At 33.8% G+C, this 12,991-nt stretch overlaps 1 protein-coding gene across 1 annotated transcript in view; it reads left to right on the forward strand.

Annotated features, from left to right (window-relative positions):
- SGCZ (sarcoglycan zeta) overlaps positions 1-12,991 on the forward strand; it is a 187,572-nt gene that overhangs the window by 45,184 nt on the left and 129,397 nt on the right. Inside the window, exons 2-3 of the mRNA XM_087418255.1 lie at positions 1,834-1,839; positions 2,749-2,850. Coding sequence (XP_087274381.1) covers positions 1,834-1,839; positions 2,749-2,850 — 108 coding nt within the window. The remainder of the gene's footprint in view (positions 1-1,833; positions 1,840-2,748; positions 2,851-12,991) is intronic.

Consider the following 12,991-nt stretch of genomic DNA (forward strand, 5'->3'; position numbering starts at 1 on the left):
AAATTAAATAGGCGTATAGCATAAATAATAGCACACACAACTTTGTATGTCCAGTTCTTTATTTCTAACCATCTTATGAAAACATTTTTTAAGAGTAATGTTGAACTGGGAGTTACGTTTATGGTAGAATTTGTTTCTATTGCCCTGAGCTAGTCTAACAGTTGCATTAGATGTTTCCATAGCAACTTCATGGGGAACACTTCAGAACATTTCCTTCTGGCAGGAGTTTGAGAATATATATGGACAGTCACTGTGTGAGATGTAGTCAAGAATATTCCCCTGGACAAAATAATGTTTTAAAGCCAAGTATCGCTTGATATGTTTTAGTAGTCTTGGCTTGCTGAATTATAGAGTTCTTTTCTCCACTCTACTTTTGCCACCACTGCTTGAGTGTTTTTTAGGCCTCATCATGTCTGTCATTTTCCCACCTTCAAGATCTCAAAATCTGAGGTTCCATTTTCTGATGATAAATTTGTCTTTAACGTTTTTCACGTTTCTTAACTCCTATTGAACTCAATCATTAATTTATCATCAACTGTGATTCTTTGATCCTGTACTATTTTTGCATCCCAACATTGCTGTTCACGCTTTACTTGTCTCTACCCAAGGGGAAAAATAATGGTCAGCCGTTTGAGGAGCATCATTTTTTGCTACTTTAGAACACCACATCCTTATGACTTGCTGCCATTTCTCTCTAGCAAATCGTCAGTTTTGAGTCTCTCTCATTGTTCATTCTGACTGTGTCTGTTCCTAGATATGTATAATGTTGCAAAACCACACTAATTAGAGCCAGCGAACCGGTGACCGTGTAATTAATGTCTTAATCAGAGACACTTTTCACTTTTGAGAGTGAAAGAGGATATTATAAAACTAGTGTAAACCAGCTCTGTCTCAGAGAAACTGAGAAACTGTCATCCCAACAAAAGTAGGCCTATTTTCTCATCAGAATAAGTCTTCAGTGATGCTTGAAATTCTCATATTTATTTTTTTATTTTTAGTTGGCTCCCTATTAGGCATTTTTGGTGTCAGCTTTAAGTTTGAGCCTCAAGAAATGAATTCCTTCATCCTATCCTAAGTTTAATTCAACCAGAATCCATTGTTTTCTCCTTCCGTGAAAAGACTGAGAGCTCTCCACCTCAAAATGTCTTGGTAGCTATTTTCCTTGTCTAACTTAAAAAAGATCCTTCAATTCTTACTCAAAATTCTACTTCATTGGCTTTCTTTTCTTTTGCAGGGGGAAAGGGCTAGAGGCTGGGGCCATCATAATCTCTTGGCTTTCTTCTTAGACTGATCATAGCCTCCTGGAATGTATAAAATATCTCTTTCCAACCCACAGACCTAGTCATTGTCTAAGAGATTCTGCTTGGTTTTATACACATCTTTCCACATGGGACTTGTTCATCCACCATAATAGATTCAAGCATGCCTTAAGCAATTGTCACTCCCCAACCCACTTTCTACAGATGGATAAATATCTGAATTTTTCAATGGTACCTCAAAGTTAGAAAGTTCAAAGCTGAATTTATATTTGGCATTTAGCCTACAAATTCACTATTCCGAGTTAAAAAATCACTACATTTCCTTATTTAGTCATAGTTGTGAAACCTTGGATTAATCGTAAATGCCCCACTTTTAGCATCTCTGGATAAAATTAGTTCTTGTAGGATGTTCTTCCACCATACTGCTCACATTTATTAGCTAGTTGTGCATTATTACTTATACTCTGTCAGTTAGCCTTATATAGTACTTCTACCAGATTAATCTTAAAGCTTAAATCTGATCATTACAAGCCATTGAGCTATTTAAGAACTTTGTATGTTTCTTCTATTTTAGGCTGACGTAAGTAAACACTCCTTAACTTTGCATTCATGTCTTTCCTTTCTCTGGCCTCAAAGCATACTCCCAGTAGTTTTCACTTACAATATTCCACAGATTAGCCAAATTGGACGGCATGCTATTTCCTAAATGTCACCAGAATGTTCATTTTGTTCCTTTGTCTATGACATCTCATGTTGAAACTCCACATTCTTAAGGCTTTTATCATAGTCAGTCTCTTCCATGAGAAATGGTTGACTCTCTTACCAGATTTGAAATCTCTTTTCTTTAATTCCCATTAGCACTCTGTTCTTATTTCTTATTTCTTATTTATTTCTTATTTATTTTATTCTGTCTCATAAACGTTATTTGTGTACTTGTTTTAGCCTCCTAACTGAATGTTGTTTTCTAAAGGAGAGGACATATGCTTTACTCACGATTTGAATACTGGAACACTATGCTGATATATACTAGACAATAATTAATTACTTGTTGAAATTATTATACAAAGATGACTATTTGAATATTGTAGAAATATGTGTATAACTGTAATGTAAAAATGTTGTTAGATCTCTCTGCAAACAAAGTTGTTTCCAGTAGTCAGGTAGCAAGTATCATTATACCAAATAAATAGTTAGACTGGCTGATGCATGAAGAAGGTACAGGATTTATTCATAGATAGATCCTAGTCTCTGATAGAGCTGGAAGAAGATATCAAGTCTTTATACTCCTCTTTTCCTGTTCATTTTAAACAGAGCCCTCTATATGCATGCAAAGTGCTGCCATCATTCATTAAGTAGATTCAATCTCTCATTTTCCTTGAATCATCACTGATTTGAGCTTACTGTTTTCACAATTTGGGCCTAAGAAAATTATGGCCAGTTATTCATTCTCTAATTAACCTAAAAGTGAACTATATTTCATTGCTTGTAGGATGGTATGGGAAATCTGAGAGTCACCAAGAAGGGAATCCGACTTGAAGGTATATCTGAGTTTCTCCTTCCATTGTATGTGAAAGAAATTCATTCCCGAAAGGTATGTGATACTGGCTTTGGCTTACTGTAAAAGTTAATTTAGAGGTTATGTTTTAGCTTGAAATAGAAGAACAGAACCCCTTTTCTCTTCAGTACGTATTTAGTTTCCTTAAGCTAAAGAGTTATTTAAAGAAATCGAAACAATGGAACAATTGAAAAACCAGTGGAGAAGGTTAGTTTCAAATTGACTGCTTAGAGAACCATTTTGAATTAAACTGCAGTGTTGCTTTTGTTAGTTTATAAAATTTGCCCCTTTAGTTTCAATGGAAGTTAAAAATCCACAGTTATAGTAATTCCAAAAGGGGCATTTGATACATCTCAAGTAATTTTTGCAAGAAGCATTGACTTGAATAAACGATTTTAATTCAGTATATTATAAACCTTTTCAGCTTTAATGGACGTGCATTTTCTAAAAGAGATGACAAAAAGTTTTAGTATAGAAATTAAATTTATTTCTGGATCTATATTATTTAAACAAGTAAGAATATTTATCCTTTCAAATGTATGTCTGTATGTGTGTGTGTGCTATGTGTGTTTTATCACTTAGCAACAACACACTAAAAATCAAAAGATTAGTTTAGACATTGCTCATTTTGGCTTAAGTGTGCTACTTCTTAAACGGTAGTAAGTATTCTTGGGTATGTCAAAATCTAATTAGAATCTTTCAAATCTGTTAGGGATTCCCCTGGGATATGTGTGTATGTGTGGAAATAACTACATTAGGACAGAATTGGGAAGCTTATTATATAAAATGTAGAAAGATTATTAACCTTATTTCGTAAATATGAAAGTCTATTTTAGACTAGAATAATGTTTTAATATTACCAATATAATAGATTAGCAAATGAGTTGCATGGTAAACCATAATTCGATAATTTGCTTCAAAGCTATTTTTTCTCTTAAATATCAAAGTGAAAACAGAACAGAGGATTCTTTTTAATAAAAATTCTAGTTAGGATAATTATATTGACTTTAAACTTTATTTTTTTCTATGTGAACCTGCAAAGCTTTGCTAATATACAATATTGACTGCTACTCTGGGTATGAGAAATTTTATATCGAGATTACTTTACTTTCTGGATTTTAATCAGATGAATAACACAATAGACATATGTACGAATACCTGACCTTACATGATTAAACTATAAAAACTGATGAAACTTAAAATAAAAAGTTTGTTTGGTGTTTTTGATGTTATCTTTATGAAAACTGAAAGTTAGTGACTTCCCTCTGAATGGAAGTCACCAGCACTCAATTGTTTACTGTTTCCTTCTTGTGTTTGGCACTATTAAACAGTTTAATATTTGAAGAAATGAAAACTTATACATGGAAATCAAGAAATCACTTAACATAGGAAGATGAGAGTAATCATAGGCAGAAATTTCTTTGAAAATGCATCCTATTGATAAGTCCAGGTACAGCAGATAAAAATTTATCTTCAAAGCCATTATAGACGGAGTGGCTGCCTGGGAATACAATTTAGAGAAGGATTATGAAGCTCTCTGCCAGCAGGTGGGTTATAGAATTTACCTTCATTTTTAAGAGTATAACAATAGGTGTAAACTAGAATTCTCCAGGGAAGCCGCGACGTGTGTTCACTCCATCTACGGACCAAATGAGAAAGAGTCCACTGATTTTATAGCATTGAGGTGTGAGGTGGTGGCAGTTGGGCTTCCTAATCTTTATCCCTGGGAAAGTTTGCACTCTCAAGTTCACAAGCATTTCCCAAACCCACTGTGTTGGTTGAAATCTGTATGCTCCTTCTCACATCCCAGGCCTGTTGTTTGTCCTTCCCACGTCTCCTCTCATTATCCTTTGCCTCTCAGTAACCACAAAGGGTGGCAGAGCACAGGCAGGTGGGCGCAAGTTCCAGCAGCAGTCGGACAGGAGGTCTGGTTTGAGAACACGAAAAGAAGGGGACTCATTTATTCTTTGAAAATTTCTCTACATATACACTACAAAAATAATATTTAAAATAAAGAGAAAAATATATCTTTTATAAGCAGTTCCCACATGAGGATTCTCATGTCCATGAATGCACACAGCTGTTCATTCTCTACCATAAAGCCTATTCATAGTTTTAAAAAGCCAGACACAATTTCCCTGAGTCCTAGTTTACTCATTAGTAAAGTCAGTTTGGTAGAAACTTGTCAAAATACTTAGTTCTTATGTTAAGAAAGAATAAAAAAATTTGATAATACTAGTAGAAATGAGATTTTAAATAAAAAACAATCTGTTATACGTTTCAATCTTTCCATATATTTTCAGATATTCAAATATTTTTAGGATAAAGTGTCAAAATTTCTGTAGATCTAAGGTGAGGAAATCTATTAAATTTGAAAGGTACTTACAAAGATTCGATTAAGCTGAGAAAAATACTACTATGTACGACACTTTTGATTTGTGCAGATTTTTTTCCTGCAATTTTGATTTTATGTGTGTGCATGTATGTGCATGTCTTTGTCTTTTCCTGCAGCAATGCCAGTGGGTTGCCTTCTTTATATTTAGCAGTATTCTACTCTGAAATGAAGAAGTTTCTCATTGAAAGTTACTTTCTGTTTAGGTAGGTACTTAATCCTACACATGGAAAAGTATAGGAAATAGAAAGATTTCTGTTGGTCAGAAAATGAGTTGCCCACAGACACACACATCGCATCTCCTAACCTAAGAAACCATGAGCTGTTTCTACTCTACAAGCTAACTGACACCCTGCCCCTACCATCAAATTTCTAAAATTATTTGAAGTTCTATTATTGTTCATTGCATGCTTTTATAATAATCAACCTTTTCTAAGTGGTCCCTCATATCAGTGTTGTACATAAAAACATATTATATTCTATGTCTGAAATATCTTAGAATTCAATGCATCTTTCAAAATTACCATTATTCTAAGGGAGCACATACTCACTGAACATTTGTGAAGTTAAATATATAATTTTCTTCAGATACGAAAAATATGAAAGATATGGAATTTGGGGTTACGTTACGTAGATGATACTAATGATAACATTCTGAATCAATTTTCAATGCACATGGTCTAACATTAGGTTAAAATCTTTGAAATATCAGGAAATTAGGACATGTAATCACCAGGCTTTTTTTTTTAATGTAGTTAGAATATGTTTCCCAAGGTGTCATGAGTTCAAAAGGGAGGACTGAGGGGGTTAAATTACCCCCCTTTCACTGATTCTTACAAGAAAAGTGTGCATCATGCAGTTCTCTAGAACTTCAAGCATAACCCAGCTTCATCTGATATTAGCCAAACAAGTTCTCTTATTTATTTTTCCCTGTTCAAGCATGCTTAGTTAAGATGGTACCTCACCACTGCTCCTGATCCCAGCATCCCACAAGACAGACTGATAGTTGTGCCAGGGGAACTGCTTCCAGATAATTCCAATTCCAGTAACTCCACAGCAAAGCAAAGAAGTTCGTGTTCTTTAGGATTCCTGTGTTAGCAGAGCTGTGAGTAAGGCTCTGCTCTCCTCTTCATGCCAGGTCATTTCACTTGACTTCAGAGCTCTGATGCTCACTCAGTTCTTGGTTACAACGAGTTTTTGACCTGTGTTCAATTCTTCTTTATAGAGTTCAGACACAAAGCCATGGGGCCAAACCAGCTCAGCAAACCTCTTTCCTGGTTACACAACATGCTAATCTCCCGACCCTCTCTCTTTCAGGTATCTTGGCACATCTCTGGAGGTTTCTTTCTCCCATACAAACCCATTCATGCAAATAGATATCTGCAGGTTTCTATAATCATTATCATCATTATCATATTACATTTAGATGTTTAATACAGATGAAATTTATTATTTTACCGTATTTAATATAGTCTTTATTCAAGTTTAAAAAACACAAATCATTTCAAACTCTTTACACACACAAAAAAATTGTTAACATATAGTGAACATCATCACAGTTATCTAAGTATACTTAGGCACAAATAAAAGGATAAGTATGTAGAAAGGCATACATGCTATTCATAATTAATATCTTATATGTAATTTACTAGAAGAAAAAATCTGAAATAAATTGGAAAGAACTGCGGAACTTAAATATTTCTTCACCACAAGAATTTTTTTTTTAAAAAGCTTATCTTTCATGGTTAAGAACAAAAGATTGTGAATACCATTAAAAAGCTGGATGCATTAGCTCCATGTTTTAATTTCAGACAGTGTTCATTAACTCCCTGTCGTGCAATTTGACGTGATTAGCTCCTCTCCAATTAGTCCTCATCCTTCTTCATTTTCAGGGTTTTTTTTGATAATTATATTATTTTAACTTTGTCAGAGTTCATAATATTTACGTTCTCTTCTGCAACTTTAATTGCCCTGGCACTTTGGTCTTAATTCTACTTATAAATGGCAGGGGGACTCACCACCAGTCCTCCTTTTATTATGGGTTCTCCATGACTTAGTTCAGAATTCAAATTCCTTCCTTACTTGTATTTCATTGTTAATTAGTTTTGTTTGTTTGTGAATCCTTGAAATATTTCATGCTAAAAGTGTCTGACTATTGTCTGTATTCTTTTCTGGGAATATAATTAATGTTTCATCCCTTTTTTCCTCATTGCTGTCTTAGATTCTAGCACTGAATATTGCCAGAAAAAGTCTGAGGGAAGCCTGGTATTTTTCTCCTGTTGATGACATGAATGTTCTGCCTGGATGCCTGATACATTGTTGCCATTTCACTTCTTTCATTTTAGGGAACTTTTCTGTATTATATCACTCAATATCTTTCAGTTTTACTTGCTGAGGTCTTTACTTCAGAGAACGCAATAATTCTTATGTTGGATCATCTTTGTGCTTCACAGCTATCGTAATTTCTCCGATTATTTTAAATTCTATATTTTTCTTCTAAATGCAAGTAAGTCTCATTTTCTGGAGTCTTTCTTCCATGCCATTAGTTTCTTTTTCTCCATATGAATTTTACCTTTGCTCTCTCTAATTCATTTATTTTATGTATAAGGGTGTTGTTTTGATCTCAGAATTTTCCTTAGGTCCACAGTCTCCTTTTCAATCTTACTAGGTTATTTTATTGTCTTTTAGCTATGATTTTATTAAAACTAAATTTTTTAAATTCTAAAACTTAAAGCACTTGCTTTACCTAGTTTAAATGATCACCAATGAGTCACAATTTGAGGTAGGGGAATTACTGTCTAGCTACTTTTTTTCACTAGAGAGATTGTTGATGGGAAGGAGACGGTAGACTGTGACTATTTTCTCTCATCTGAGGTGCTACTAAATGACTTGTGCCGACCAGTTATGGATATTTTAATTCTGTGGGTCTTAGTGGCTGTTTCTGCCTCTGTAGAATTCTTCCAGTGGTATACACAGTCCTCAACTCTTGGTAGATTTTTCCAATGCCATCTGCTTTACCATCCTCTCTTCCTCTATCCAGATTAGTTTACTTGGGTTAAATTGCTCTGAAATATAATAACACTCCTTCTTTTCTTCTGGGGATATGAGTGAAAGTAGCGTAGGGATACATAGTACATGTTGCTGTGAAATAATCTCTTTCTTTTCTTGGCTTCCACTTTTTCAACTTTACAGCACAAGCTTGTATCAAGAAATTGTTGGCTGTTCCAAGGAAAATTTAATTTTTAAAAGAAATAATTGTAGTTTAAGTCATTAAGTAGTGAGGGAGAGAAGATTCTGAAAACTTTTCTATTTTGATGTATTGTATTAGGAAGGACCCTTTTCTCCATCCTTCTTTCCTTCCTTCCTTCTTTCCTTCCTTCCTTCCTTCCTTCCTTCCATGGCCAATTGCTCCCAATACCATAATTTGAATAGTTTGTTTTTCCCAGTCACTGATTTGAAATATGACTTTTCTCATATACTACATTCTTAAATGTACATAGATTTATTTCTGCTCTCTCTAGTCTGTTCTGTTGATATAGTTGGACTACAACCAAACTTTAAGGAATATTTTTCATAACTGTTAGAGCAAGTTCTTCTTTATTGCTCTTTTCAAAAGCTTTTGCCTATTGTACATTTTCTCTTCCAAATGAACTTAATAATCAGCCGTCAAGTTTCATAAAAATTCCTGTTGGGAACTTAATTATGGTTACATTTAATTTGTGGAGAATTGACATCTTTATAGTTTTGAGTTTTCCTATCTAGGAACATTGCTTCCCTCTTGATTTTTTTTTCCCCCCTAATAACTTACTTTTTATTGCTCAGGAACATTTCTTAACATTCTTCTTCATTTAAGCATTACGAATTTTTTGTCAATCATTTTATGATTCTTATTGCCTATGGGAATGGCTTTTCCATTCATTTTTCTCCTTTGCCTTTGTGCTTATGTAGAAAAACTGTTTTTTTTGGTGTTGTGAATATAATCTGGCTATTTTCTTGAAATTGTATTATTTCTATTGTATTTCAAATCATTTTTGTGGCTGTTCAGATATGATTTTTAATAATAATAGCTAACATTCAACCTACACTAGAGCTCTGGAATCTGATTCCTGGTTTCAAATCCTGGTTCTGTCAATTAGTAATTGTGACTAGTTACCTTATTTAACCTCTCTGTGCCTTACATTTATCATCTGCAAAATAAAGGTCAGTGTAGCCCCTAATATTTTTACGGACTACAGTTTTATTGTTATTGTTAGATGAGATAAGAGAAGCAAAACCCTTACCATAGTGTCCAACCCAAGAAATAGTATCTCTTATTATTTTTAATGAATGCCAAACATTATACTAAATGCTTTGCATATTTTAACTTATTTAACCCTCACTATGTGATGGGTATTATTGTCAAAGAGTATATTTTGAAAGCAGAGTTTAAGGATTTGCTAACGTTGTAAATGGGATGTGAGAATAAGAAAGAATCTAATATGATATCAGTGTTTTTGGTCTGAGTAGTGGCTGTTAACCAACGTGGGGGCAAGTGGGGAGTGGGAGAAGATTATGAGCACATTTTTAGAGCTGTTAATTTGGTGTATTAGAAGAGCAGGGATTTCAAGTTAGGCAGGTGGATCTATGAGTCTGAATTTCATGTTGGAGATGTGAGTTAGAGATATAAATTAGAGACATTATCTATCTATCTATATCTATCTATCTATCAATCATCTATCTATCATCTATTTAAATAGATGAGATTAGACAAGAATATCAAGTAAGTGAGTATAGACAGAAAAGATAAGGAAGTCTACTGAATCAATCTTTGGGCACTCCAATATTGAAGAGTTTGGAAAGAAGTGTAAGAACCAACTGCAAGCTAAGATAGAAAGGCGAATGAAGTAGGAGGAAAACCAAAATAATATGGTATCCTGGAAGCAGAGGGAAGAAAGTGTATCCAGGTTGATAGAGTAAAGAAGTGTTTCTGATGGGTCTAGTAACATGAAGACTGAAAATTCATCCTTCTATTTTTGGCTTGATTATAGTTTAGTCAGAAATAAATTTTTTTCCACATTTTTAGATATCTATCAATTTTTTGTATGATTTTTATCACTTTTCTTATTTAGTATATTGAGTGAGTTCCATCAAAATATATGCCAATGTTCAAGCATGCTTTTATTACCAGGACAAACTTTCCTTGTTCATGACATAGCAGTCTTTTAACAAATTGGTGAATTAAGCTTATCGACATTTTATTTTGTGTATTTGCATATGTTCAATTTTGCTATTTTTTCTACATATATTTTATTTTGTTTACTGTGCTCAGTTTTGTTTTAATATTTTACCAGCCACACAGCATTCATTGAGAAGCTGTAATTTTTTTCTATGCACAATGTCAGTTTTAATAGCACAGGATTCCTTGTTCTTAAATGTATAGTTCAATTCCACCGTGAAATTGTCTAGTCATTGTGACTATTCTGAGGCAAAATCTTTGACTAATTTTCTAATTTTTTCTGTAAAAATTGGTCTCTATTATTCTACCTCAACATGACTCACATTTTTATTTTTTCCTATAAAATTATACATTTTATACAGACTTATATCCTTTAATCCCTAATGTTGCCTCTTTGTGTTTTTCCTTCTTTTTTTTTTAGACATTCTGAGTGGTGACTTGTCTTCCTACTGTTTTTTTACTTAGAACAAATTTTGGGTTTAATTGATTAAATCTTTTATCAATTTTTATTTATCCTTTGAAATTTCTATCTCTACTTTAAAAAATATTTAACAATTATTATGTCTGTGGTTTATTTATTTATTTATTTTAATTTTTTGTTTATTGCAGTAACATTGTAAAAATTTCAGGTGTACATCATTATACTTCTATTTCTGCATAGATTACATCATGTTCACCACCAAAATACTAATTACAACCCATCACCACACACATGTACCGAATTATCACTTTCACCCTCTTCCCTCCTCCCTTCCCCTCTGGTAACCACCAATCCAATCTCTGTCCCTATGTGTTTGTTTATTGTTGTTATTATCTACTACTTAATGAAGGAAATCATACAGTATTTGACCTTCTCCCTCTGACTTATTTCACTTTGCATTATACCCTCAATGTCCATCCATGTTGTCACAAATGGCTGGATTTCATCGTTTGTTATGGCTGAGTAGTATTCCATTGTGTATATATACCACAGCTTCTTTATCCATTCGTCCCTTGATGGGCACTTAGGTTGCTTCCAAGTCTTGGCTATTGTGAATAATGCTGCAATGAACACAGGGGTGCATGTACCTTTACAAATTGGTGTTTTCAAGTTTTTGGATAAATACCCAACAGTGGAATAGCTGGATCATATGGTAGTTCTAGCCTTGATTTTTTCAGGAATCTCCATACTGTTTTCCATAATGGCTGCACCAGTTTGCACTCCCACCAGCAGTGTATGAGAGTTCCCTCTCTCCACATCCTTGTCCGTGGTTTATTGAATTGAATGTTTGATTAATTATTTTCAATATTTTCTATTTTTAATAAATCCATGTAAAGCCATGGAATTTATATCAACTGTTTGGGCCATACCTCATGTGTCTGATAACATACTCTGAAAGTTTTTCAGTTATAACTAGTTTCTAATTTTCATTTTGATTTTCTTCTTTCTCAAATGTTACTCCAAAAAAGAGTTTAATATTTAGATTTTGTATAGATTAATTTGTCTTTGCCTTCTTTTGGTCTTTCCTACCTTGTATCAATACATATACTCTTCATTAACTTCATAACACCCCCACACAGTTTTTAATGATATTCGTTTGTCACTTGACCTTGGTAACTGAACTACAGAAATGACCACAAGTTCCCTGAGTCCAGGGACCAGACCTGTTTTAGTCACCAAAACATGACCTAGCAGATAACCCATAGCAGGCAATCAGAAACTGACATTTGTCATTTTTAATGATTTCTACATAATATAATTATTAAGCTTTCATTTGAAAGAATTTAATTTGATTTTTACAACAACCTTGTGAGGTGGGCAGTGGAGATAATTTTATTCCCATTTTGCAGGTGAGTTACCCCAAGACTTAGGAAATTTAAGTGGTGTGTCCATAGGCTGAGGACTGGAAGGTGAGCCAGAACTCGCCTCTCAAGTCACTGCTTCTTCTTCTATCCCTCTCATCTTTGTAAAAGTGTCTTCTGCAATTGTCTCTCTATAGATTGTAGACCTGCTATTCTACTTAATTCATAGTAAATACTCACATTCTTTCTGACAGCATCAGAAATAACAGGACTTTAAGTTTTGCAGTTTTGATGAACTTAGGTCTCCTCTGTTATATTTACCAAACCTCTACAAATAATTCATTTAAACCTCTTTATAGAGACTACGTGTACATGCTGGTTAAGGGATATTAGCAGTGAACACAGAAAGACAGCACTCATTTGTACAGCAAAGTGCTTTTTAATATTTGTAAACTCAGACATCTTTGGTAGGATCCACTAAAAGCTGAGGAAAATATGTAAATGCAAACATAAGTAAATATTTATATACAATTTTAAGTGGTTCACAGATGCCCCTGAACCAACGCATGTGTCCACTGATGAAAACACTAAAACCACCATGGAACCACTCCTTGTAGCTTAACAGTCCCGAACATTGAACTGTGCACTTGACAAAGCATTTTTATACATAGTACCATACTGCTATGCACGAGGAGATATTGTTTTCATTTACATATGGCAATTCAGCTATTTCAAATCATGCAACCAAAAGCCTTAATATTATGACTCAAACCTAGATTTCCTTTGCA

Source organism: Ceratotherium simum, chromosome 28, assembly GCF_057802395.1.
Source record: "Ceratotherium simum simum isolate JZ-2026a chromosome 28, ASM5780239v1, whole genome shotgun sequence".
In the NCBI taxonomy this organism is placed as follows: Eukaryota; Metazoa; Chordata; class Mammalia; order Perissodactyla; family Rhinocerotidae; genus Ceratotherium; species Ceratotherium simum.